Source organism: Erinaceus europaeus, chromosome 9, assembly GCF_950295315.1.
Source record: "Erinaceus europaeus chromosome 9, mEriEur2.1, whole genome shotgun sequence".
In the NCBI taxonomy this organism is placed as follows: Eukaryota; Metazoa; Chordata; class Mammalia; order Eulipotyphla; family Erinaceidae; genus Erinaceus; species Erinaceus europaeus.
This window is the reverse complement of record NC_080170.1, coordinates 43,270,425-43,295,166: the sequence shown is the minus strand read 5'-3', so window position 1 is coordinate 43,295,166 and position 24,742 is coordinate 43,270,425. Positions and strand designations below refer to the sequence as shown.

General features: G+C 40.2%; 1 protein-coding gene across 4 annotated transcripts in view; it reads right to left on the bottom strand.

Annotated features, from left to right (window-relative positions):
* AXDND1 (axonemal dynein light chain domain containing 1) overlaps nt 1-24,742 on the bottom strand; it is a 103,352-nt gene that overhangs the window by 36,196 nt on the left and 42,414 nt on the right. For all 4 annotated transcript variants that reach the window (XM_060197761.1, XM_060197764.1, XM_060197763.1 and 1 more), the window contains exons 17-18: nt 4,518-4,719; nt 130-223 (exon numbers count right to left, since the gene is read on the bottom strand). In XM_060197761.1, coding sequence (XP_060053744.1) covers nt 130-223; nt 4,518-4,719 — 296 coding nt within the window. The remainder of the gene's footprint in view (nt 1-129; nt 224-4,517; nt 4,720-24,742) is intronic.

The window sequence follows — 24,742 nt, the reverse complement described above, 5'->3', positions numbered from 1 at the left end:
TATAAGACAAATGTTCATATTTCTTACTCCCAACCTCCTCCAATTGGAACAGCATGACCTGATTTTTCCTTGAAGAAAAACCTTGTCAAAGGGAAGATATAGTCTTAACAATTCTCTACAAATACATACTTGGCGTTGAAGTTCAAGGTTACCATTGCTAATCTCATTGCCTATATTCAAAAGCCACTGTTGAATCATGCTAAATATATGTGTCTGGAGTGTCCTGAAGGAAGCATCAAATAAAGTGAATTACTTAAGAGTATAAAAGTAACTATTAGCTAAAAGAGAGTTTAATTTGGTTGGGCCTACATATTGACAATTGTTTGAGAACTCAGGAAAAGGTGAATAAAAGTATTGATTACCTGGTATAACCATTTACTTAGTGATAGTTTCCTCAACCCAGGTAAGTAACAACTAACATGATGTTGTTTGGACAATGGAGATCTTACCTTCAGTGTTAGCTCCTAGTGTAAAATTCATCCTTGTAAGCTAAACATTTATTCCTAGACAACTTAGATAAAAAAGTTTGTAAGAAATAATTTTAATATTTTCTTAAGAGATCATCTTCAATAAGGGGACACAAGGAAAAAGAAAACAAAATATATGGTAAAAAGTTGAAATGTGTAAAAATAATATTAAATGTAAATGATTTAAACAATTGAATTAAAAGGTAAAATTGTCAGAGTAGGTTAAAAACATGAATTGACTACAAAGTCTTGGGTTGGGGAGTTAAATCAGCATTAGAGTATAGGACCTATAGGCATGAGGTCCCAGCACTGCATATACTCAAACTGAATGTTCTGGTTCTTCTCCTTCTCTTTCTTACTCCCCCTCACCTACTCCCTCTCATTCCTTCCTTCTCCCCCTTCCCTCTCCCTCTTGCCCCCTCCTCTTCTCCCCTCCCCCTTCCTCTCTCCCTTTCCCCCCTCTCCCTCCCCCTCCTTCTCCCCTGTATCCCTCTCAGAAAAATTAAAACCACCACCCCACTGGAAAATGAGGGTAAGATATGGGCAGAATCTTCTCCAAAGGGCAAACGCATATGAGAAAAAATGCTCCAAGTCACTGATGATCATGGAAATGCAAATAAAAATAACAATGAGATACTACTTTACGCCTGTGAGAATTTCATACATTAGAAAAGACAAAATAACAACTGTTCAGGTGAGTGTAGGGGTATTGGTATGCTTCTAGTTCTGCTTCTGGGATCTAGTTCTGCTTCTGTTACATTGCTTGACATTGTGGTCTATTTACATGGTCTTTTCTGTTACATTGGTTTGGTCTCACTCCCCCCACCTCCGGGAGATTTGGTTTAGCCCTTGCTAGTTTTGCGCTTCTTCCTTTACCCCACCCCTATCCTACATACTTCCTGAGTTCCAGTGGCTGCCACTGGAGGAGAAAGATGGAGGAGCACATTGTGTGGTGATTAGGTTGTTGGACTGTTTGCCCACTGATGAATAAAGATTAAACTGTGTTCTCAGCTCAGCCACGAGTTTCTGGTCATCTGTTACCCGCCCGTGAAGCCAGCCCGGTAAAAACAACATATGGCGCACCAACGTGGGACCTGACCTGCCCATCCCCCAGATAAGTGAAGACTTTGGCTACCTATCCACTATGGGCTGCTTTTCTGCTTGTGAAGAGGTTTCCAAAGGTCTCTGCCCTTTCTTCATGAGACTGTTTCTCTGTTTCTGGAACATTTCGCTCTGGGCCACACTCTGGTTTCTACCTGCCACCCGTCTGCAGGAGCCGGCTCGCTGCCGCGTGGTGTGGAACATTGGGCGCGGGCTCCCTCCACGCTGCTCAGCCTCCGGGAGAAGGGTGGAAGACATGGCGGGCAGGGCTGCGCTTTCTGCACGGCCGGCCCGCCTGCCCTCCTGCTATGAAGTCTGGGCAGATCCCAGACTACCTGGAGACCATGGGCTCCCTGCCGGGACTGGGCCCCCTGGCCAAGATCCCCAGGTCGACTCTGAAGGCAGAGGAGCTAGAAAACGCAGAGATTCATACAGTGATGGCAACCTACAATTCCTGGAAGTGGAGTGGCACGGGAGGCCACCTCCAGATGGTGTACCCCCCGAACAGCTAAGACAGTATAATAGATCTAAACTCGTGTTTAAAATGACATGTCTTCATAACAAAAGTTTTTCTCCTTGTGTATTGAAGACCATGTTTATGTGTGTGTTTGAAGTTTCATAAACATTAAGGTTAGAAATGTAACTTTAAGACTACATTCTTACCAGACAAAGTTAAATGAAAAAGTTTTCAACATAGTTCTCATAAAGGTAAAATTAACTTACATTTAAAGTCTGAGGTAAAAATTAGTTAAAAATCAATATATATATATATATATATATGTTGGTCTAAAAAACCTGCACACACCTAGGGTGTGTCTCCATCTTGAATGGGTGTAACAAAAGGTTAAATAAGACGTTGTTGATATGTGAAGCTCTCAAATACCTTCTCAATTAGAAACGGTGGATTGCACAATGGTTATGCTAATGATTCTCATGCCTGAGGCTCTAGGAATGGTTCTTTGACTTACCACATTTTATTGCACTTAGATTGGTTAGGAGCCTTAAAATGAAACAAAAAAGACCTTCCAAATTTATAAAGATACTTAAACCAATTATAATCATTGAGTTATCTATTGTGGTAAACTTCTAACCTGCTACAAGTTTTGCTTCATAAGTAAGTGAATTGCAGCTGTCAAGTTCTCTACAGAAAAGCGGAATTCCAACAGCTGACCTCCTTCATGCAACAATTCACCCCCTGGCAATTCTTCAGTGGACATCTGCTTTGAACTGGCACTTCTATCAGACTTACTGGTACACAACCCTACAGTAGATTTCCTTTATGCTGCTGGGTTTCTCAAAGACTGACTGCAGTCAGCTGCCTGGGGACTCTATAGGCCATATCCTCCCTCCATGCTCGGTAATGCCTACAGAGGCAGGAAACACCCGTGGAGGCAAGAAAATCCCACAGAGACAGGAAAGGTTCTTTAGCTTGATAAAGCCTTGCCCACAGAGGCAAGAAATGCCCTCCTCAGGCCTTCCTTTGGCAGCACACTGGTTCTTGTTGCTTGCTTACTTGTTCCTCCATGTTTGTGCCAGTTTCTTTTTTGAAAATTCCTGTATGATATAGGTTTTTGTTCACCCCACACACCTGATACTATGGTCAATTAGTTAAAAAGTAAAGGTGGAATTGTTGGTATGCTTCTAGTTCTGCTTCTGGGATCTAGTTCTGCTTCTGTTACATTGCTTGACATTGTGGTCTATTTACATGGTCTTTTCTGTTACATTGGTTTGGTCTCACTCCCCCCACCTCCGGGAGATTTGGTTTAGCCCTTGCTAGCTTCTTGCTTCTTACTTCTCCCCGCCCCCTACCCTATGTAGTTCCTGAGTTCCAGTGGCTGCCACCGGAGGAGAAAGATGGAGGAGCACATTGTGTGGTGAATAGGTTGTTGGACTGTTTGCCTGCTGATGAATAAAGATTAAACTGTGTTCTTAGCTCAGCCATGAGTTTCTGGTCATCTCTCTCCCGCCCGTGAAGCCAGCCCCAGAGAAAATGACATAGGGGGAAAGGGACTATATTGCTGGTGAGAATGCAGTCCAACCCTATGAAAAACAGTCTGGAGACATCAGAATTCTAGAAATGGACCTCCCATATGACTTCTCCTGAGAATTTACCCAAGAAAATAAAAAAGACTTAGCTGACAAGACTTATACATAGCTATGTTCATACCAGCACAGTCTGTGATAGCCCAAACTTGGAAGTGATTCAGATATTGAAAGATGAATAGCTAAAGAAGCTGCAGTTATGTACACAATGGAATACTATGCAGCTGTTAGAAAAGGTGAGGGCATCTATTTTGCAATATCATGGTCAGAACTTGAAGGTATCATGTTCGATGAGATAAGCCAAAGACAGTGCACAAGGTCCCTGGTTCAAGCCCCTGGTTCCCGCCTGCAGGGGGAAAGTTTCACAAGTGGTGAAGCAGGGCTGCAGGTGTCTCTGTCTCTCTTCCTCTCTGTCTCCCCTTCTCTATTTCTGACTGTCTCTATTCAATAAGTAAACAGAGGTAATTAAAAAGAGAGAGAAAAAAATAAAATCAGATTAAAAAAAAACACCCCTGGTGAGGAAAAAAGTATTAAATAGAATGAAGTACTGATGCATGCCACACATGGATGTACCTTAAAAACATTATGCTAAGTGAAAGCAGCCAAGAGAACATAAGGCATATGGTTATTTTCATAGATAATGTCCAAAAACAGAAAAATAGAAAGTTGACCAGTAGTTGCTTAGGAATGGGACTGAATGGGGATTAAGGAGAACAGATTGATAGCTAAAGAGAATAAGGCTTCTGATGTGATAAGGGTGTTGTACAATTGACTATGATGAGGTAGCTTGGATCTGTGAATACACTGAAAACTACTGAATTGTATACTTTTTTTTTCACATGATGTACTAATTATATTGCAATAAAACTGTAAAAAAAAAAATCCTTATCTTGGAGCTAAACTTACGAGCCACATTCCATGTCCATGTCCTGAGGAACAGTACCAACAGAATTTAACAATACTTCCAGCTGAGATTTTATCTCATTAATTTTTACAGTAATTTTCTTCCATTCTTCATCACTCAGTTCACTCAACTCTGTGATGCCTTCCAACTTGAAAGAACAGTAGTCAAGAGAACAAATCAAATTTGGAAGTATTTTAGAGAGGCCTAGAAAAGTGAGAACAGTATGAACTTAGAAGTCTTTATGAACATATAATTTCAATAATAAACTATACTAAATACTAATGTGTAAGAGCATGTGGTTTTTTAAATCTTTTTTTCTATTTTGCAACTTGTCTAGAAGAAATTTTTTTCACAGGATAATTTTTTTTTTATTTAAAGAAATTTTTTTTTTATGCCACTGACTGCTTTTCACTGGCCTGATGGTTCAATTCTCCCAGAAGGAAGTCATTTGTTATGTGATTCCATGGACCCAAAGGAGTCTGAAGTGAGAGGGAGTCTTATAAGCTTTCTTTTTTTTTAAAATTTTCCCTTTTTGTTGCCCTGTTTATCATCGTTACTATTATTGTTGTTATTGCTGTCGTTGTTGTTGGACAGGACAGAGAGAAATTGATAGAGCAGGGAAAGAGAGAGGGGAAAGAAATATAGACACCTGCAGACCTGCTTCACCACTTGTGAAGTGACCCCCCTGCAGGTGGGGAGCCAGGGGCTGGAACCGGGATCCTTACGCCAGTCCTTGCACTTAGCGCCATGTGCGTTTAACCCACTGCACCACCACCCAGCTCCCTTAAAGAATGTTTTATTTGTTATTCATAGTCTCTTACAAGATTGTAGGATTGCAATGTATAGTTCCACACCACCTCCACCCCAAGGTTCCATATCCCCACCCTCTCAACTCCTAGAGATAACTACCACAGTTTTTTGCACCACTCCCATCAACAAAGGTCTGAGTACCCATCACCTTCCCCAGATGTAACCAATATAGTTTTCCCACAGTCTTAGATATACGTGTTTTGGGTTTTTTTACATTTGTATACTCAATTCTCTATATTCCACATATGGTTGAGACCATTCTGTAGTTGTCTTTCACCTCCTTACTTGCTTCAATGTACATAATCTCCAATTCCATCAACTTTATCCTGAAGGACACAATATCTTTTTTTATTGCTGTATAAATGCTCTGTTGAGGTACCATAGGGCATCTGTCAAAGGGCATTTTGGTTATTTCCATGACTTTGCTACTGTGAATAAAGCCTCTATGAACATGGCGGTGCATATATCCCTTCGAATCAGTGTTGTTATATCTTTTGGGTAAATGCCTAGCAGTGGAATTGCTGGGTCACAAGGTATTTCCATTTGTATTTGTCTAAGGATTTTCCATAATAGCTGCATCAATTTGTACTCCCACCAGCAGTGAAGTAGAGTTCCTCTCTCTCCCCATCCTCTACAACACTTGTCTTCTCTTGTTTTATTGATGGAGTGCATTCTCACAGGTGTGAGGTGGAATCTCAATGTAGTTTTAATTTGCATTTCTCTCTTGATGAGTGAATTGGAGCATTTCTGAATATGTCTCTGGTGTGTATCTCTCCCCACTTTATTGGGGGATTAATGTTTTATAGTCGATAGTAAATGCAATAGTTTGTACATACATAACATTTCTCACTTTTCCACATAACAGTAAAACTCCCATTAGGTCCTCTGTCATCCCTTTCCAGGACCTGTACTCTCCCCGCACCCACCCCAGAGTTTTTTCCTTTGGTGCAATACACCAACTCCAGTCCAGGTTCTGCTTAGTGTTTTTTCTTCTGATCTTGTTTTTCAGCTTCTGTCTGAGAGTGAGATCATCCCATATTCATCCTTCTGTTTCAGACTTATTTCACTTAACATGATTTCTTCAAGCTCCATCCAAGATGGGCTGAAAACAGTGAAATCACCATTTTTAATAGCTTTGTAGTATTCCATTGTGTATATATACCACAACTTGTTTAGCCACTCATCTGTTGTTGGACACCTGGGTTGCTTCCAGATTTTAGCTACTATAAATTGTGCTTTTCTGAGCATGGGTATACACAAATCTTTTTAGATGGGTGTGTTGGGTTCCTTAGGATATATCCCCAGGAGAGGAATTGCAGGATCATAGGGTAGGTCCATTTCTAGCCTTCTGAGAGTTCTCTAGACCACTCTCCACAAGGGTTGGGCCAGTGTCTGACATTCCCAACAGGAGGGTTTACACAGGGTAGTTCCTAAATCTCTGATGAACAAACACTAAAATTGATGTTTTTCTAATTGATACACTATTTCTTTGATGACAATTTATACTGTATGTTTCTTATCTTCTCAACAATGAATCAAATCTTTAAACCTAGAAACTAGGAGCTAAAGAAGGCTGGTAGGTAGGCACTGGCAAGGATGGGAAACATCAAAACACTTATTTTAATACTGCATGTGGGCATATAAAATAATGCAGCCTTTTTGAAAACACTCAAAGAGCTAGTGTCCCCACATGAATAGTAATCTGCTCCTGGATATAAACTAGAAATGAAAAGAAAATATGAGCCTGCACAGAAATGTAAAAGTGTTTACATCAGCATTATTCATAATTTAAAAGTTGGAAACCCCCACACCTATGGACATCTAATCTTTGATAAGGGGGACCTGTGGCGCCCCCCCCCCCCCCATCATGAAAGCCAGGGAGCCTGACAGGGTCATCTCCTCTGGACCTGCATTCAGACTTCAAGGAAGCCGAGCAGAAAGGACGAGAGAGGGACAATGCATTCTCCCCCCGTTATTGTTACAAATAATTATACTGTCACAATTGATTAATAATGCTTTGGCAGTGCCTGGTGGAAATGGAGAGTCAGAAGCACCCCCTCTCCCTTACACAGGGGCATATTTGAAAGTTACATTATGAAAGTGGGGAAGGTGGGTCAGCATAGACGGACAAAAAAAAAGTCATGTTATGACTTGCCCCTCAAAGAAAGAATACAGAGATTGAGGCCTCCCAGGTACAAGTTGATGTATTGAAACAAAGAAAGATTAATAGTTAAACTGTACCAGACCTAGATGAGCAGTGGTCCACGACTAGGCAAAGATCTGTATGCCCCCCATAGAAGATTAATGGTAGAGATAGTCCTCAGCAAAAGTCTAAAACAATTCTGGGTATGACCTCCCCTGAGAACAGGACGATACTAAGCATTGTACCATTCTTTACAGAAATAGGGGAGTAACATATAGCTTGCCAAAGCCACAAGACTAAGCTGGTTGCTTAGAATGTAACCTGAAAAAAGTATAAAAGCTAATTCAGTTTCACTATTAAAATGAGTCCAGATTCACCCTCCAATGGAGTGTGGTGTCTATCTGTTCTCCCTCGCGCCGACTCCTGACCCACCGGGGAGGTTGCCTTCAAGACCCCTGACCCTCCTGCTGCTCATTCACTGTGGTGGTCCACAGCAGGGACCAAAGTATTAAATGGAGGAAGGAGGCTCTTTTCAATAAATAGTGCTGGGAAAACTGGGTTGAAACATGCAGAAGAATGAAACTGAACCACTTTATATCACCAGAAACAAAAGTCAACTCCAAATCAAGATCAAGAACCTGGATGTTAGACCAGAAACTATCAAATAGAGAAAAAACGTTGGTGGAACACTTTCCCACCTAAACCTCAAGGACATCTTTGACTATTCAAACCCAATTGCAAGGAAGACTAAAACAAAAACAAATCAGTGGGACTACATCAAATTGAAGAGCTTCTGCACAGCCAAAGAAACCATCACTCAAACAAAGAGATAGAATGGGAGAAAAATCTTCACATGCCATACATCAGACAAGAGACTAATCACCAAAATATACAAAGAGCTCAGCAAACTTAGCACCAAAAAAGCAAATGACCCCATCCAAAAATGGGCAGTGGATATGAACAGAATATTCACTACAGAAGAGACCCAAAAGGCTAACAAACATATGAAAAATTGCTCTAGGTGGCTGATTGTCAGAGAAATGCAAATAAAGATAACATTGAGATACCACCTCACCCCTGTGAAAATGGGATACATCAAAAAGGACAGCAGCAACAAATGCTGGAGAGGCTGCTGGGACAAAGGAACCCTTCTTCACTGCTGGTGGGAATGTAAATTGGTCCAGCCTCTGTGGACAGCAGTCTGGAGAACTCTCACAAAGCTAAACATGGACCTTTCATATTACCCAGTAATTCCTCTCCTAGGGATATACCCCACGGACTCCATAACACACAACCAAAAAGATATGTGTTCATAGCAGCACCTATGCTCATAGCAGCACAATTCGTAATAGCTAAAACCTGGAAGCAACCCAGGTGCCCAACAACAGATGAGTGGCTGAGAAAGCTGTGGTATATATACACAATGGAATACTACGCAGCTATAAAGAACAAGAACCCACCTTCTTTGACCCATCTTGAATGGAGCTAGGAGGAATTAAGTTAAGTGAGCTAAGTCAGAAAGACAAAGATGAGTATGGGATGATCCCATTCATAAAGAGAATTTGAGAAGAACAGAAAGGAAAACTCAAAGCAGGATTTGACTGAGTTTGGAGTGGTGAACCAAAGTAAAAACCTCTGGGTTGAGGGTGAAGGTGGATGTTCAGCTTCACTGAGTTGGCGGGGGGTGGGGGGAAGGATGGGATGGGACATAGTCTTTTGGTGGTGGGAATGGTGTTTATGTACACTCCTATTAACTTATAGCCATATAAATGACTATTTAATTAATATGAGAAGGGAAAAATTGATTGAATGTCTCAAACTTTTTAATGCACAGACCATAGGCTGAGTCATTGAAATGTTGACTCTCTTAAAAGCTTAAAACAGGGAGAATAGAAGCAACCAGTGACTTTACTCTATAAGACACAGCTATATACAAATAATGTCAAAGGACATAAATTATGGTGATGTTACGTATGACACAGCAAATCCTAACAAAGTGATATTTCAAAGTTAACCCAATTGCCAAATAATGTAATTATAGTAATAACTATCTATTGCTTTCTTAAACCCTAAGACATCAGGAACATCCCACTTCCTCTACAGAGCCTATATTTCCCCTAGTCCTGGAACCTCTAGGGTGGTGCTCACTCTCCTGCATGTTTCTCTCAATTCATATCAAATGACATTGCATCTGCTGATCCAAACCTAATCAATGCAACCAGTACCACCTCAGCATGCTTCATTTCGAACTGTGTCCAGAGACATCAGGCATGGAATGTCAGCCCTTCAGCCTCATTACTTGGTTGAGACCTTTCCTTTCATAGGATTCTCTAATTTCATTTCAGGTGAGTCACTTCCTAACAAAGCCCCAAAACCTAGATATAGACCAGGTCCCATGATATAGGGCATATGTACACATGTATCCATAAATTAGAGCAAAATATATACCTGAAAGCAAAAGTGCACAATAGTCTGCAGTGAGTCAATATATGCAGCAAACAAGAAAGACCTAAAAAGACACCATAAAGTTCCTAATGAAATAGTTTCTACTTGGACCTAGATACCCTCCTCACCTACTTCCTACTATACTTCCCTCACTCACTTACTCCCACGCTATCCTTATCAAAGCAAGGACGGCAAAAGCTGAATAAGGGCAAGAGACTGGCATACTTCCTCACCTACTTCCTACTATACTTCCCTCACTCACTTACTCCCACGCTATCCTTATCAAAGCAAGGACCGCAAAAGCTGAATAAGGGCAAGAGACTGGCATACTTCCTCACCTACTTCCTACTATACTTCCCTCACTCACTTACTCCCACGCTATCCTTATCAAAGCAAGGACCGCAAAAGCTGAATAAGGGCAAGAGACTGGCATACTTCAACAATGACTCTTTAGTCACTACCAGGCCACCCCATCATCTGGGGCCCTAGTCAAGGAGTCCTGAGATTCCCACACAGACATGACATAACGGGCCTAGACCTCGAATAGATCCCTCTCTCCATTGTTACTAGTCATCTCTATCAGGAACAACACAATAGACCCCTCTGTGTGCCCCCAAAGGACCTTCCACTCAATGTGAATCAACAATGGTAGAGAATGTTCCATCTGAAGGAAGCTGGACAACATACTCTATGTTCCACCTGAGGAAGATGGGTCCTGAAACTGAGGCAGCTTGGAACATTCCTACACATGACCCCAGAATGTGAGCTCAAATCTACAGGGATGCAGAGGTCACATAGGCTCCTAAGGTAAATATGGGCCCTAGATCAGATGTAATCAATAGAGTATACAGTCAGTAATATTTATATACCTTTCCCATATTTGGGAGCTACTCTCTTCCCTGATCCAGCTTTCTGGTCCTTTTTCCAGTCATGACATCATCTTCCCCAGATAGTAACTTGTATCCACCTGCATATCAGATGTCAGGCTCAGGAAAACAAACAAACAAACAAAAAAACTAGTATAGTCATGGGCTCTTTGGAATATAAATAAAATAGGACTACTAACTATCTATAAAATGGAGACCCCCCAACTCTTCATCTGAACTATTCCAGCTTTTAGGTTCATGATTAGTCAACAATTTTTTGGCTTTATATGTTAACTCTCTTTTTATCCACCAGGTTCCAGATGCAACCATGATGCCAACCAGACTTCCCTGGACAGACGATCCCACCAATGTGTCCCAGAGCCCCACTTCCCCAGAACCCTGCCCCACTAGAGAAAGAGAGAGACAGGCGGGAGTCAGGCAGTAGCGCAGCAGGTTAAGTGCATGTGGCACGATTAGACTTCCGGAGGCAGAGCTACGAGCAGCAAATAGCTTTCTTTCCTCTCCTCTCCTCTCCTGGATCAACTAGGAATACCAAAGGAGAGCACCCGGACCGAAAACAAGACAGGACTAGAATGACCACAGGAACCCAGTAAATCACCCGTGAGTACAAACACGCGTGGCTGGTGACAGAGAGGAGAGAGGGGCCTAAGGAGAGATTAAGTGACTGCTAACAGTTTAACAGTTTATCAGTGGAGACACCACCTCCAGTCTGCTCCAAAAACAAGGGGACAGCTGAAGGGACGAAAGGACTCCCCAGAGACTCTCCAAGTGCAACTCTGAGTCTCCATTGCTACTACCCTCAGAATCTGGAGCAGCAACAGGGAGGGACACCAGGGGACAGAGATCTAACAGGGGAAACTCAGGAGAAGACCTATACCTCGGTGGCATAGCTGAGGGGCTGTGAAAGTCTCTTTGCATAACCACTGGATTATCTCTGCCACACCCTGCTTTATCTCTTGGTCAGGAGTCAGTGATTAAGCTAAAAAGCCTTTTGATAGTTTAAAAGCCCTCAGGCTCCCATAGCCTACAGGGAAGAAAAAAAAAAAAGAGGCTTTTACATCACTGAGCTCCAACTCAGGGATTGAAAAAACTGTTAACTTCCACCACGGTAAAACCTTTAATTAAATTACTTAGACACAAGTCAATCCAGGGAATAGTGATCAATAATTTGAAAAGTACTGATAAAGGGAACTCATAACATAATATATAAAATGGTTAAAACAACAAGAAAAAATATTGGGGACTCGAACCAGGACAAGAGTCCAGCTAAAAGTCCTCCAGAGGGTGAAGCACAAAACAATGAGTTCAACATCCAAACATTAGCTAAGGAAATAATAACAGGAGTGAGTAAAGAATTTGAAAAAATTGTAATCAGAAATGCAGGAACAACAAATGAGAATATGGTTGTCAGGCTATAAAATTAACATTCAAAAGTCAGTGGCATTCCTCTATACAAACACTAAGTTAGAAGAAATTGAAATCCAGAAATCAGTTCCTTTTTCTATAGCAACAAAAACTATAAAATATCTAGGAGTAAACCTAACCAAAGAAGTGAAAGACTTGTATACTGAAAATTATGAGTCACTACTCAAAGAAATTGAAAAAGACACAAAGAAGTGGAAAGATATTCCATGTTCATGGGTTGGAAGAATTAACATCATCAAAATGAATATATTACCCAGAGCCATCTACAAATTTAATGCTATCCCCATCAAGATCCCAAGCACATTTTTTAGGAGAATAGAAAAAAATGTTACAAATGTTTATCTGGAACCAGAAAAGACCTAGAATTGCCAAAACAATCTTGAGAAAAAAAGAACAGAACCGGAGGCATCACACTGCCAGATCTCAAACTGTATTATAGGGCCATTGTCATCAAAACTGCTTGGTACTGGAACATGAACAGACACACTGACCAGTGGAATAGAATTGAGAGCCCAGAAATGAGGCCCCACACGTATGGACATCTAATCTTTGACAAAGGGGCCCAGACTATTACATGGGGAAAGCAGAGTCTCTTCAACAAATGGTGTTGGAAACAATGGGTTGAAACATGCAGAAGAATGAAACTGAATCACTGTATTTCACCAAATACAAAAGTAAATTCCAAGTGGATCAAGGACTTGGATGTTAGACCAGAAACTATCAGATACTTAGAGGAAAATATTGGCAGAACTTTTTTCCGCATAAATTTTAAAGATATTTTCAATGAAACGAATCCAATTACAAGGAAGACTAAGGCAAGTATAAACCTATGGGACTACATCAAATTAAAAAGCTTCTTCACAGCAAAAGAAACCACTACCCAAATCAAGAGACCCCTCACAGAATGGGAGAAGATCTTTACATGCCATACATCAGATAAGAGTTTAATAACCAACATATATAAAGAGCTTGCCAGACTCAACAACAAGACAACAAATAACCCCATCCAAAAATGGGGGGAGGACTTGGATAGAATATTCACCACAGAAGAGATCCAAAAGGCCGAGAAACACATGAAAAAATGCTCCAAGTCTCTGATTGTCAGAGAAATGCAAATCAAGACAACAATGAGATATCACTTCACTCCTGTGAGAATGTCATACATCAGAAAAGGTAACAGCAGCAAATGCTGGAGAGGGTGTGGGGTCAAAGGAACCCTCCTGCACTGCTGGTGGGAATGTCAATTGGTCCAACCTCTGTGGAGAACAGTCTGGAGAACTCTCAGAAGGCTAGAAATGGACCTACCCTATGACCCTGCAATTCCCCTCCTGGGGATATATCCTAAGGAACCCAACACATCCATCCAAAAAGATCTGTGTACACATATGTTCTTGGCAGCACAATTTGTAATAGCCAAAACCTGGAAGCAACCCAGGTGTCCAACAACAGATGAGTGGCTGAGCAAGTTGTGGTATATATACACAATGGAATACTACTCAGCTGTAAAAAATGGTGACTTCACCGTTTTCAGCCGATCTTGGATGGACCTTGAAAAAATCATGTTGAGTGAAATAAGTCAGAAACAGAAGGATGAATACGGGATGATCTCACTCTCAGGCCGAAGTTGAAAAACAAGATTACAAAAGAAAACACAAGTCGAACCTGAAATGGAATTGGAGTATTACACCAAAGTAAAAGACTCTGGGGTGGGTGGGTGGGTGGGGAGAATACAGGTCCATGAAAAATGATGAATTAAATAGTGGGGGTTGTATTGCTAAATGGGAATCTGGGGAATGTTATGCATGTAAAAAAAAAAAAAAAAGAAGTAGAAACGCAAAGCAGAAATTGACTGAGTTTGGAGTATGGCAACAAAGTAAGAAAGCAGAAGTACACTAGAGTTTGCAGTGAGTACCTCCCTAATACTTCCTCTCCACTTTTCCAAGCTTTGGGTCCATGATTGCTCAACAATTTGTTTGGCTTTGTATGTTAACTCTCTTTTCAGTCACCAGGTTCCAGGTGTCATCAGGATGCCGGCCAGACTTCCCTGGATTGAAGACCCCGCCAATATGTCCTGGAGCTCAGCTTCCCCAGAGACCCACCCTACTAGGGAAAGAGAGAGGCAGACTGGGAGTATGGACCGACCAGTCAACGCCCATGTTCAGCGGGGAAGCAATTACAGAAGCCAGACCTTCTACCTTCTGCAACCCACAATGACCCTGGGTCCATGCTCCCAGAGGGATAGAGAATGGGAAAGCTATCGGGGGAGGGGGTGGGATATGGAGATTGGGCGGTGGGAATTGTGTGGAGTTGTACCCCTCCTACCCTATGGTTTTGTTAATTAATCCTTTCTTAAATAAAAAAATTAAAAAAAAAAGAAATTCATGATTAGTGATCATAAAAATGGATTTGAGGGAGTCGGGCGGTAGCGCAGCAAAAAAAAAAAAATGAGAATATGGAAGAAAATTCTAATTATCTCATGGTTATTAGAGAGCTGAAAGCTGAAATCGCTGAGCTAAGAAGGCAACTAGCTGAACAAGCTAAAACAGTATCACAGCAGGGCAATAAAATAGATGAACTCCAGAAAACAGTAGAGGGCAGAGAGAATAGAATCTATGAGGCTGAAGACAGAATTAGCAAGATTGAGGATGAATTAGAGACAACTAAAAAAGAAGTAAGAGATCTCAAAAAGAGATTAAGAGATGCTGAAAACAACAACACAGTCCTATGGGATGACTTCAAAAGAAACAATATACGCATTATTGGCTTACCAGAGGAAGAAAGAGAAGGAGAGGAAGAAAGCATTCTCCAGGCCATAACAGCTGAAAATTTCTCTAGTCTAGACAACACCAAAGACATAAAGATTCAAGAAGCCCAGAGGGTCCCAAACAGAATTAACCCAGACCTAAAGACACCAAGACATGTCATACTTAGAATGGAAAGGAATAAGGATAAAGAAAGGATCCTGAAGGCTGCAAGAGAAAAACAAAGAGTCACCTACAAAGGAAAACCCATAAGATTAGCAGCAGACTTCTCCATACAAACACTACAGGCTAGAAGAGAATGGCAAGATATCTATCAAGTGCTCAATGAGAAAGGCTTTCAGCCAAGAATACTATATCCTGCTAGACTGTCATTCAGACTAGATGGAGGCATCAAAACCTTCTCAGACAAGCAACAGTTGAAGGAAGCAACCATCACCAAGCCTGCCCTGAAAGAAGTTCTGAAAGGTCTCCTATAAACAACCAGACCACCACAAATAGGACATATATCAAAACACTCTAAAACTCTACAAGAATGGCGTTAAAATATCTTCAATCTTTGATATCAATAAATGTCAATGGCCTGAATTCACCTATTAAAAGACACAGAGTAGGAAGATGGATCAGAAACACAACCCAACAATATGTTGTCTACAGGAAACTCACCTAACTCAACAAGACAAACACAGACTTAAAGTGAAAGGATGGAAAACTATCATACAAGCCAATGGCCCACAAAAAAGGGCAGAAACAGCTATTCTCATATCTGACATGATAGACTTTAAAATAGATAAGATTAAAAAAGATAGGAATGGACACTACTTAATGCTCAGAGGATCAGTCAATCAAGAGGACTTAATTATTAATATCTATGCACCCAATGAGAAGCCATCTAAATACATCAAACTTCTACTGAAAGAGCTACAGCAATATACTGTTATATATTAACAGTAACACAATCATAGTAGGGGACTTCAACACCCCACTATCTCAACTTGACAGATCATTGAGGCAGAAAATCAGTAAAGACATAAGGGAGCTAAATGAAGAGATGCATAAACTAGAACTATTGGACATTTTCAGTCATTCATCCCCAGAAACTGGAATACACATTTTACTCAAATCCACCTGGATCATTCTCAAGGATAGACCATATGTTAGGCCACAAAGACAGCATCAGCCAATTCAAGAGCACTGAAATCATCCCAAGCATCTTCTCAGACCACAGTGGAATTAAACTAACACTTAACAATCAACAAAAGATTAGTAACAGTCCCAAAATGTGGAAGCTCAACAGTACACTTCTTAACAACTTGTGGGTCAAAGAGGAAATCAAGGAAGAAATCAAAATGTTTCGAGAGTTCAATGAAAATGAAGACACAAGCTATCAAAATATTTGGGACACATCTAAAGCAGTCCTAAGAGGGAAGTTCATAGCTATACAAGCACACATTAGGAAACAAGAAACGGCACAAATGAACAGCCTGATTGCACATCTTAAAGACATAGAAGAAGAACAACAAAGGAATCCTAAAGCAACCAGAAGGACAGAAATCACTCAAGTAAGGGCAGAAATAAATAACATTGAGAATAGGAAAACCATACAAAAGATCAATGAAAGTAAATGTTGGTTCTTCGAAAGAGTAAACAAAATCGACAAGCCTTTAGCCAGACTCACAAAACAAAAAAGGGAGAAGACCCAAATAAATCGGATAGTAAATGAAAGAGGAGATATCACAACAGACACTGCAGAAATTCAACATATCATGCGAGGCTTCTAAGAACAACTATATGCCACCAAGCTAGAGAACCTGGAAGAAAGGAATGATTTCCTAGATACCTACCAACTTCCAAAACTAAGTAAAGAAAAAGTGGATAACTTGAACAGGCCCATCACAGCTAATGAAATTGAAACAGTTGTCAAAAATCTTCCCAAAAATAAAAGTCCTGGACCAGATGGTTTTACAAATGAATTCTACAAAACTTTCAAAGAAGAACTAATACCTCTACTTTTAAAAGTCTTCCAGAAGACTGAAGACACTGGAATACTCCCTGCCTGCTTCTATGAAGCTAACATCACCCTGATACCAAAAGCAGACCGGGACACAACCAAAAAAGAAAACTACAGACCAATATCTCTGATGAACATAGATGCGAAAATATTAAACAAAATTCTAGCCAACCGGATACAGCAGTATATCAAAAAGATTGTTCATCATGACCAAGTGGGGTTTATCCCAGGCATGCAAGGTTGGTTTAATATACGTAAATCAATCAATGTGATCCACCACATCAACAAAAGCAAGACCAAAAACCACATGGTCATATCAATAGATGCAGAGAAAGCCTTTGACAAAATACAACATCTCTTTATGATCAAAACACTACAAAAAATGGGAATAGATGGAAAATTCCTGAAGATAGTGGAGTCTCTATATAGCAAACCTACAGCCAACATCATACTCAATGGTGAAAAACTGGAAGTATTTCCCCTCAGATCAGGTACTAGACAGGGCTGCCCACTATCACCATTACTATTCAACATAGTGTTGGAAGTTCTTGCCATAGCAATCAGACAGGAGCAAGGAATTAAAGGCATACAGATTGGAAGAGAAGAAGTAAAACTCTCCTTATTTGCAGATGACATGATAGTATACATGGAAAAACCTAAAGGAATCCAGCAAGAAGCTTTTGGAAATCATCAGGCAATACAGTAAGGTGTCAGGCTATAAAATTAACATTCAAAAGTCAGTGGCATTCCTCTATGCAAACACTAAGTTAGAAGAAATTGAAATCCAGAAATCTGTTCCTTTTTCTATAGCAACAAAAACAATGAAATATCTAGGAGTAAACCTAACGAAAGAAGTGAAAGACTTATATACTGAAAATTATGACTCACTACTCAAAGAAATTGAAAAAGACAGAAAGAAGTGGAAAGATATTCCATGTTCATGGGTTGGAAGAATTAACATCATCAAAATGAATATATTACCCAGAGCCATCTACAAATTTAATGCTATCCCCATCAAGATCCCAACTACATTTTTTAGGAGAATAGAAAAAAATGTTACAAATGTTTATCTGGAACCAGAAAAGACCTAGAATTGCCAAAACAATCTTGAGAAAAAAAGAACAGAACCGGAGGCATCACACTCCCAGATTTCAAACTCTATTATAGGGCCATTGTCATCAAAACTGCTTGGTACTGGAACATGAACAGACACACTGACCAGTGGAATAGAATTGAGAGCCCAGAAATGAGGCCCCACACGTATGGACATCTAATCTTTGACAAAGGGGCCCAGACTATTACATGGGGAAAGCAGAGTCTCTTCAACAAATGGTGTTGGAAACAATGGGTTGAAACATGCAGAAGAATGAAACTGAATCACTGTATTTCACCAAATACAAAAGTAAATTCCAAGTGGATCAAGGACTTGGATGTTAGACCAGAAACTATCAGATACTTAGAGGAAAATATTGGCAGAACTTTTTTCCGCATAAATTTTAAAGATATTTTCAATGAAACGAATCCAATTACAAGGAAGACTAAGGCAAGTATAAACCTATGGGACTACATCAAATTAAAAAGCTTCTTCACAGCAAAAGAAACCACTACCCAAATCAAGAGACCCCTCACAGAATGGGAGAAGATCTTTACATGCCATACATCAGATAAGAGTTTAATAACCAACATATATAAAGAGCTTGCCAGACTCAACAACAAGACAACAAATAACCCCATCCAAAAATGGGGGGAGGACTTGGATAGAATATTCACCACAGAAGAGATCCAAAAGGCCGAGAAACACATGAAAAAATGCTCCAAGTCTCTGATTGTCAGAGAAATGCAAATCAAGACAACAATGAGATATCACTTCACTCCTGTGAGAATGTCATACATCAGAAAAGGTAACAGCAGCAAATGCTGGAGAGGGTGTGGGGTCAAAGGAACCCTCCTGCACTGCTGGTGGGAATGTCAATTGGTCCAACCTCTGTGGAGAACAGTCTGGAGAACTCTCAGAAGGCTAGAAATGGACCTACCCTATGACCCTGCAATTCCCCTCCTGGGGATATATCCTAAGGAACCCAACACATCCATCCAAAAAGATCTGTGTACACATATGTTCTTGACAGCACAATTTGTAATAGCCAAAACCTGGAAGCAACCCAGGTGTCCAACAACAGATGAGTGGCTGAGCAAGTTGTGGTATATATACACAATGGAATACTACTCAGCTGTAAAAAATGGTGACTTCACCGTTTTCAGCCGATCTTGGATGGACCTTGAAAAAATCATGTTGAGTGAAATAAGTCAGAAACAGAAGGATGAATACGGGATGATCTCACTCTCAGGCCGAAGTTGAAAAACAAGATTACAAAAGAAAACACAAGTCGAACCTGAAATGGAATTGGAGTATTACACCAAAGTAAAAGACTCTGGGGTGGGTGGGTGGGTGGGGAGAATACAGGTCCATGAAAAATGATGAATTAAATAGTGGGGGTTGTATTGCTAAATGGGAATCTGGGGAATGTTATGCATGTAAAAAAAAAAAAAAAAGAAGTAGAAACGCAAAGCAGAAATTGACTGAGTTTGGAGTATGGCAACAAAGTAAGAAAGCAGAAGTACACTAGAGTTTGCAGTGAGTACCTCCCTAATACTTCCTCTCCACTTTTCCAAGCTTTGGGTCCATGATTGCTCAACAATTTGTTTGGCTTTGTATGTTAACTCTCTTTTCAGTCACCAGGTTCCAGGTGTCATCAGGATGCCGGCCAGACTTCCCTGGATTGAAGACCCCGCCAATATGTCCTGGAGCTCAGCTTCCCCAGAGACCCACCCTACTAGGGAAAGAGAGAGGCAGACTGGGAGTATGGACCGACCAGTCAACGCCCATGTTCAGCGGGGAAGCAATTACAGAAGCCAGACCTTCTACCTTCTGCAACCCACAATGACCCTGGGTCCATGCTCCCAGAGGGATAGAGAATGGGAAAGCTATCGGGGGAGGGGGTGGGATATGGAGATTGGGCGGTGGGAATTGTGTGGAGTTGTACCCCTCCTACCCTATGGTTTTGTTAATTAATCCTTTCTTAAATAAAAAAATTTAAAAAAAAAGAAATTCATGATTAGTGATCATAAAAATGGATTTGAGGGAGTCGGGCGGTAGCGCAGCAAAAAAAAAAATGAGAATATGGAAGAAAATTCTAATTATCTCATGGTTATTAGAGAGCTGAAAGCTGAAATCGCTGAGCTAAGAAGGCAACTAGCTGAACAAGCTAAAACAGTATCACAGCAGGGCAATAAAATAGATGAACTCCAGAAAACAGTAGAGGGCAGAGAGAATAGAATCTATGAGGCTGAAGACAGAATTAGCAAGATTGAGGATGAATTAGAGACAACTAAAAAAGAAGTAAGAGATCTCAAAAAGAGATTAAGAGATGCTGAAAACAACAACACAGTCCTATGGGATGACTTCAAAAGAAACAATATACGCATTATTGGCTTACCAGAGGAAGAAAGAGAAGGAGAGGAAGAAAGCATTCTCCAGGCCATAACAGCTGAAAATTTCTCTAGTCTAGACAACACCAAAGACATAAAGATTCAAGAAGCCCAGAGGGTCCCAAACAGAATTAACCCAGACCTAAAGACACCAAGACATGTCATACTTAGAATGGAAAGGAATAAGGATAAAGAAAGGATCCTGAAGGCTGCAAGAGAAAAACAAAGAGTCACCTACAAAGGAAAACCCATAAGATTAGCAGCAGACTTCTCCATACAAACACTACAGGCTAGAAGAGAATGGCAAGATATCTATCAAGTGCTCAATGAGAAAGGCTTTCAGCCAAGAATACTATATCCTGCTAGACTGTCATTCAGACTAGATGGAGGCATCAAAACCTTCTCAGACAAGCAACAGTTGAAGGAAGCAACCATCACCAAGCCTGCCCTGAAAGAAGTTCTGAAAGGTCTCCTATAAACAACCAGACCACCACAAATAGGACATATATCAAAACACTCTAAAACTCTACAAGAATGGCGTTAAAATATCTTCAATCTTTGATATCAATAAATGTCAATGGCCTGAATTCACCTATTAAAAGACACAGAGTAGGAAGATGGATCAGAAACACAACCCAACAATATGTTGTCTACAGGAAACTCACCTAACTCAACAAGACAAACACAGACTTAAAGTGAAAGGATGGAAAACTATCATACAAGCCAATGGCCCACAAAAAAGGGCAGGAACAGCTATTCTCATATCTGACATGATAGACTTTAAAATAGATAAGATTAAAAAAGATAGGAATGGACACTACTTAATGCTCAGAGGATCAGTCAATCAAGAGGACTTAATTATTAATATCTATGCACCCAATGAGAAGCCATCTAAATACATCAAACTTCTACTGAAAGAGCTACAGCAATATACTGTTATATATTAACAGTAACACAATCATAGTAGGGGACTTCAACACCCCACTATCTCAACTTGACAGATCATTGAGGCAGAAAATCAGTAAAGACATAAGGGAGCTAAATGAAGAGATAGATAAACTAGAACTATTGGACATTTTCAGAGTCATTCATCCCCAGAAACTGGAATACACATTTTACTCAAATCCACCTGGATCATTCTCAAGGATAGACCATATGTTAGGCCACAAAGACAGCATCAGCCAATTCAAGAGCACTGAAATCATCCCAAGCATCTTCTCAGACCACAGTGGAATTAAACTAACACTTAACAATCAACAAAAGATTAGTAACAGTCCCAAAATGTGGAAGCTCAACAGTACACTTCTTAACAACTTGTGGGTCAAAGAGGAAATCAAGGAAGAAATCAAAATGTTTCGAGAGTTCAATGAAAATGAAGACACAAGCTATCAAAATATTTGGGACACATCTAAAGCAGTCCTAAGAGGGAAGTTCATAGCTATACAAGCACACATTAGGAAACAAGAAACGGCACAAATGAACAGCCTGATTGCACATCTTAAAGACATAGAAGAAGAACAACAAAGGAATCCTAAAGCAACCAGAAGGACAGAAATCACTCAAGTAAGGGCAGAAATAAATAACATTGAGAATAGGAAAACCATACAAAAGATCAATGAAAGTAAATGTTGGTTCTTCGAAAGAGTAAACAAAATCGACAAGCCTTTAGCCAGACTCACAAAACAAAAAAGGGAGAAGACCCAAATAAATCGGATAGTAAATGAAAGAGGAGATATCACAACAGACACTGCAGAAATTCAACATATCATGCGAGGCTTCTAAGAACAACTATATGCCACCAAGCTAGAGAACCTGGAAGAAAGGAATGATTTCCTAGATACCTACCAACTTCCAAAACTAAGTAAAGAAAAAGTGGATAACTTGAACAGGCCCATCACAGCTAATGAAATTGAAACAGTTGTCAAAAATCTTCCCAAAAATAAAAGTCCTGGACCAGATGGTTTTACAAATGAATTCTACAAAACTTTCAAAGAAGAACTAATACCTCTACTTTTAAAAGTCTTCCAGAAGATTGAAGACACTGGAATACTCCCTGCCTGCTTCTATGAAGCTAACATCACCCTGATACCAAAAGCAGACCGGGACACAGCCAAAAAAGAAAACTACAGACCAATATCTCTGATGAACATAGATGCGAAAATATTAAACAAAATTCTAGCCAACCGGATACAGCAGTATATCAAAAAGATTGTTCATCATGACCAAGTGGGGTTTATCCCAGGCATGCAAGGTTGGTTTAATATACGTAAATCAATCAATGTGATCCACCACATCAACAAAAGCAAGACCAAAAACCACATGGTCATATCAATAGATGCAGAGAAAGCCTTTGACAAAATACAACATCTCTTTATGATCAAAACACTACAAAAAATGGGAATAGATGGAAAATTCCTGAAGATAGTGGAGTCTCTATATAGCAAACCTACAGCCAACATCATACTCAATGGTGAAAAACTGGAAGTATTTCCCCTCAGATCAGGTACTAGACAGGGCTGCCCACTATCACCATTACTATTCAACATAGTGTTGGAAGTTCTTGCCATAGCAATCAGACAGGAGCAAGGAATTAAAGGCATACAGATTGGAAGAGAAGAAGTAAAACTCTCCTTATTTGCAGATGACATGATAGTATACATGGAAAAACCTAAAGGAATCCAGCAAGAAGCTTTTGGAAATCATCAGGCAATACAGTAAGGTGTCAGGCTATAAAATTAACATTCAAAAGTCAGTGGCATTCCTCTATGCAAACACTAAGTTAGAAGAAATTGAAATCCAGAAATCTGTTCCTTTTTCTATAGCAACAAAAACAATGAAATATCTAGGAGTAAACCTAACGAAAGAAGTGAAAGACTTATATACTGAAAATTATGACTCACTACTCAAAGAAATTGAAAAAGACAGAAAGAAGTGGAAAGATATTCCATGTTCATGGGTTGGAAGAATTAACATCATCAAAATGAATATATTACCCAGAGCCATCTACAAATTTAATGCTATCCCCATCAAGATCCCAACTACATTTTTTAGGAGAATAGAAAAAATGCTACAAATGTTTATCTGGAACCAGAAAAGACCTAGAATTGCCAAAACAATCTTGAGAAAAAAAGAACAGAACCGGAGGCATCACACTCCCAGATTTCAAACTCTATTATAGGGCCATTGTCATCAAAACTGCTTGGTACTGGAACATGAACAGACACACTGACCAGTGGAATAGAATTGAGAGCCCAGAAATGAGGCCCCACACGTATGGACATCTAATCTTTGACAAAGGGGCCCAGACTATTACATGGGGAAAGCAGAGTCTCTTCAACAAATGGTGTTGGAAACAATGGGTTGAAACATGCAGAAGAATGAAACTGAATCACTGTATTTCACCAAATACAAAAGTAAATTCCAAGTGGATCAAGGACTTGGATGTTAGACCAGAAACTATCAGATACTTAGAGGAAAATATTGGCAGAACTTTTTTCCGCATAAATTTTAAAGATATTTTCAATGAAACGAATCCAATTACAAGGAAGACTAAGGCAAGTATAAACCTATGGGACTACATCAAATTAAAAAGCTTCTTCACAGCAAAAGAAACCATTACCCAAATCAAGAGACCCCTCACAGAATGGGAGAAGATCTTTACATGCCATACATCAGATAAGAGTTTAATAACCAACATATATAAAGAGCTTGCCAGACTCAACAACAAGACAACAAATAACCCCATCCAAAAATGGGGGGAGGACTTGGATAGAATATTCACCACAGAAGAGATCCAAAAGGCCGAGAAACACATGAAAAAATGCTCCAAGTCTCTGATTGTCAGAGAAATGCAAATCAAGACAACAATGAGATATCACTTCACTCCTGTGAGAATGTCATACATCAGAAAAGGTAACAGCAGCAAATGCTGGAGAGGGTGTGGGGTCAAAGGAACCCTCCTGCACTGCTGGTGGGAATGTCAATTGGTCCAACCTCTGTGGAGAACAGTCTGGAGAACTCTCAGAAGGCTAGAAATGGACCTACCCTATGACCCTGCAATTCCCCTCCTGGGGATATATCCTAAGGAACCCAACACATCCATCCAAAAAGATCTGTGTACACATATGTTCTTGGCAGCACAATTTGTAATAGCCAAAACCTGGAAGCAACCCAGGTGTCCAACAACAGATGAGTGGCTGAGCAAGTTGTGGTATATATACACAATGGAATACTACTCAGCTGTAAAAAATGGTGACTTCAC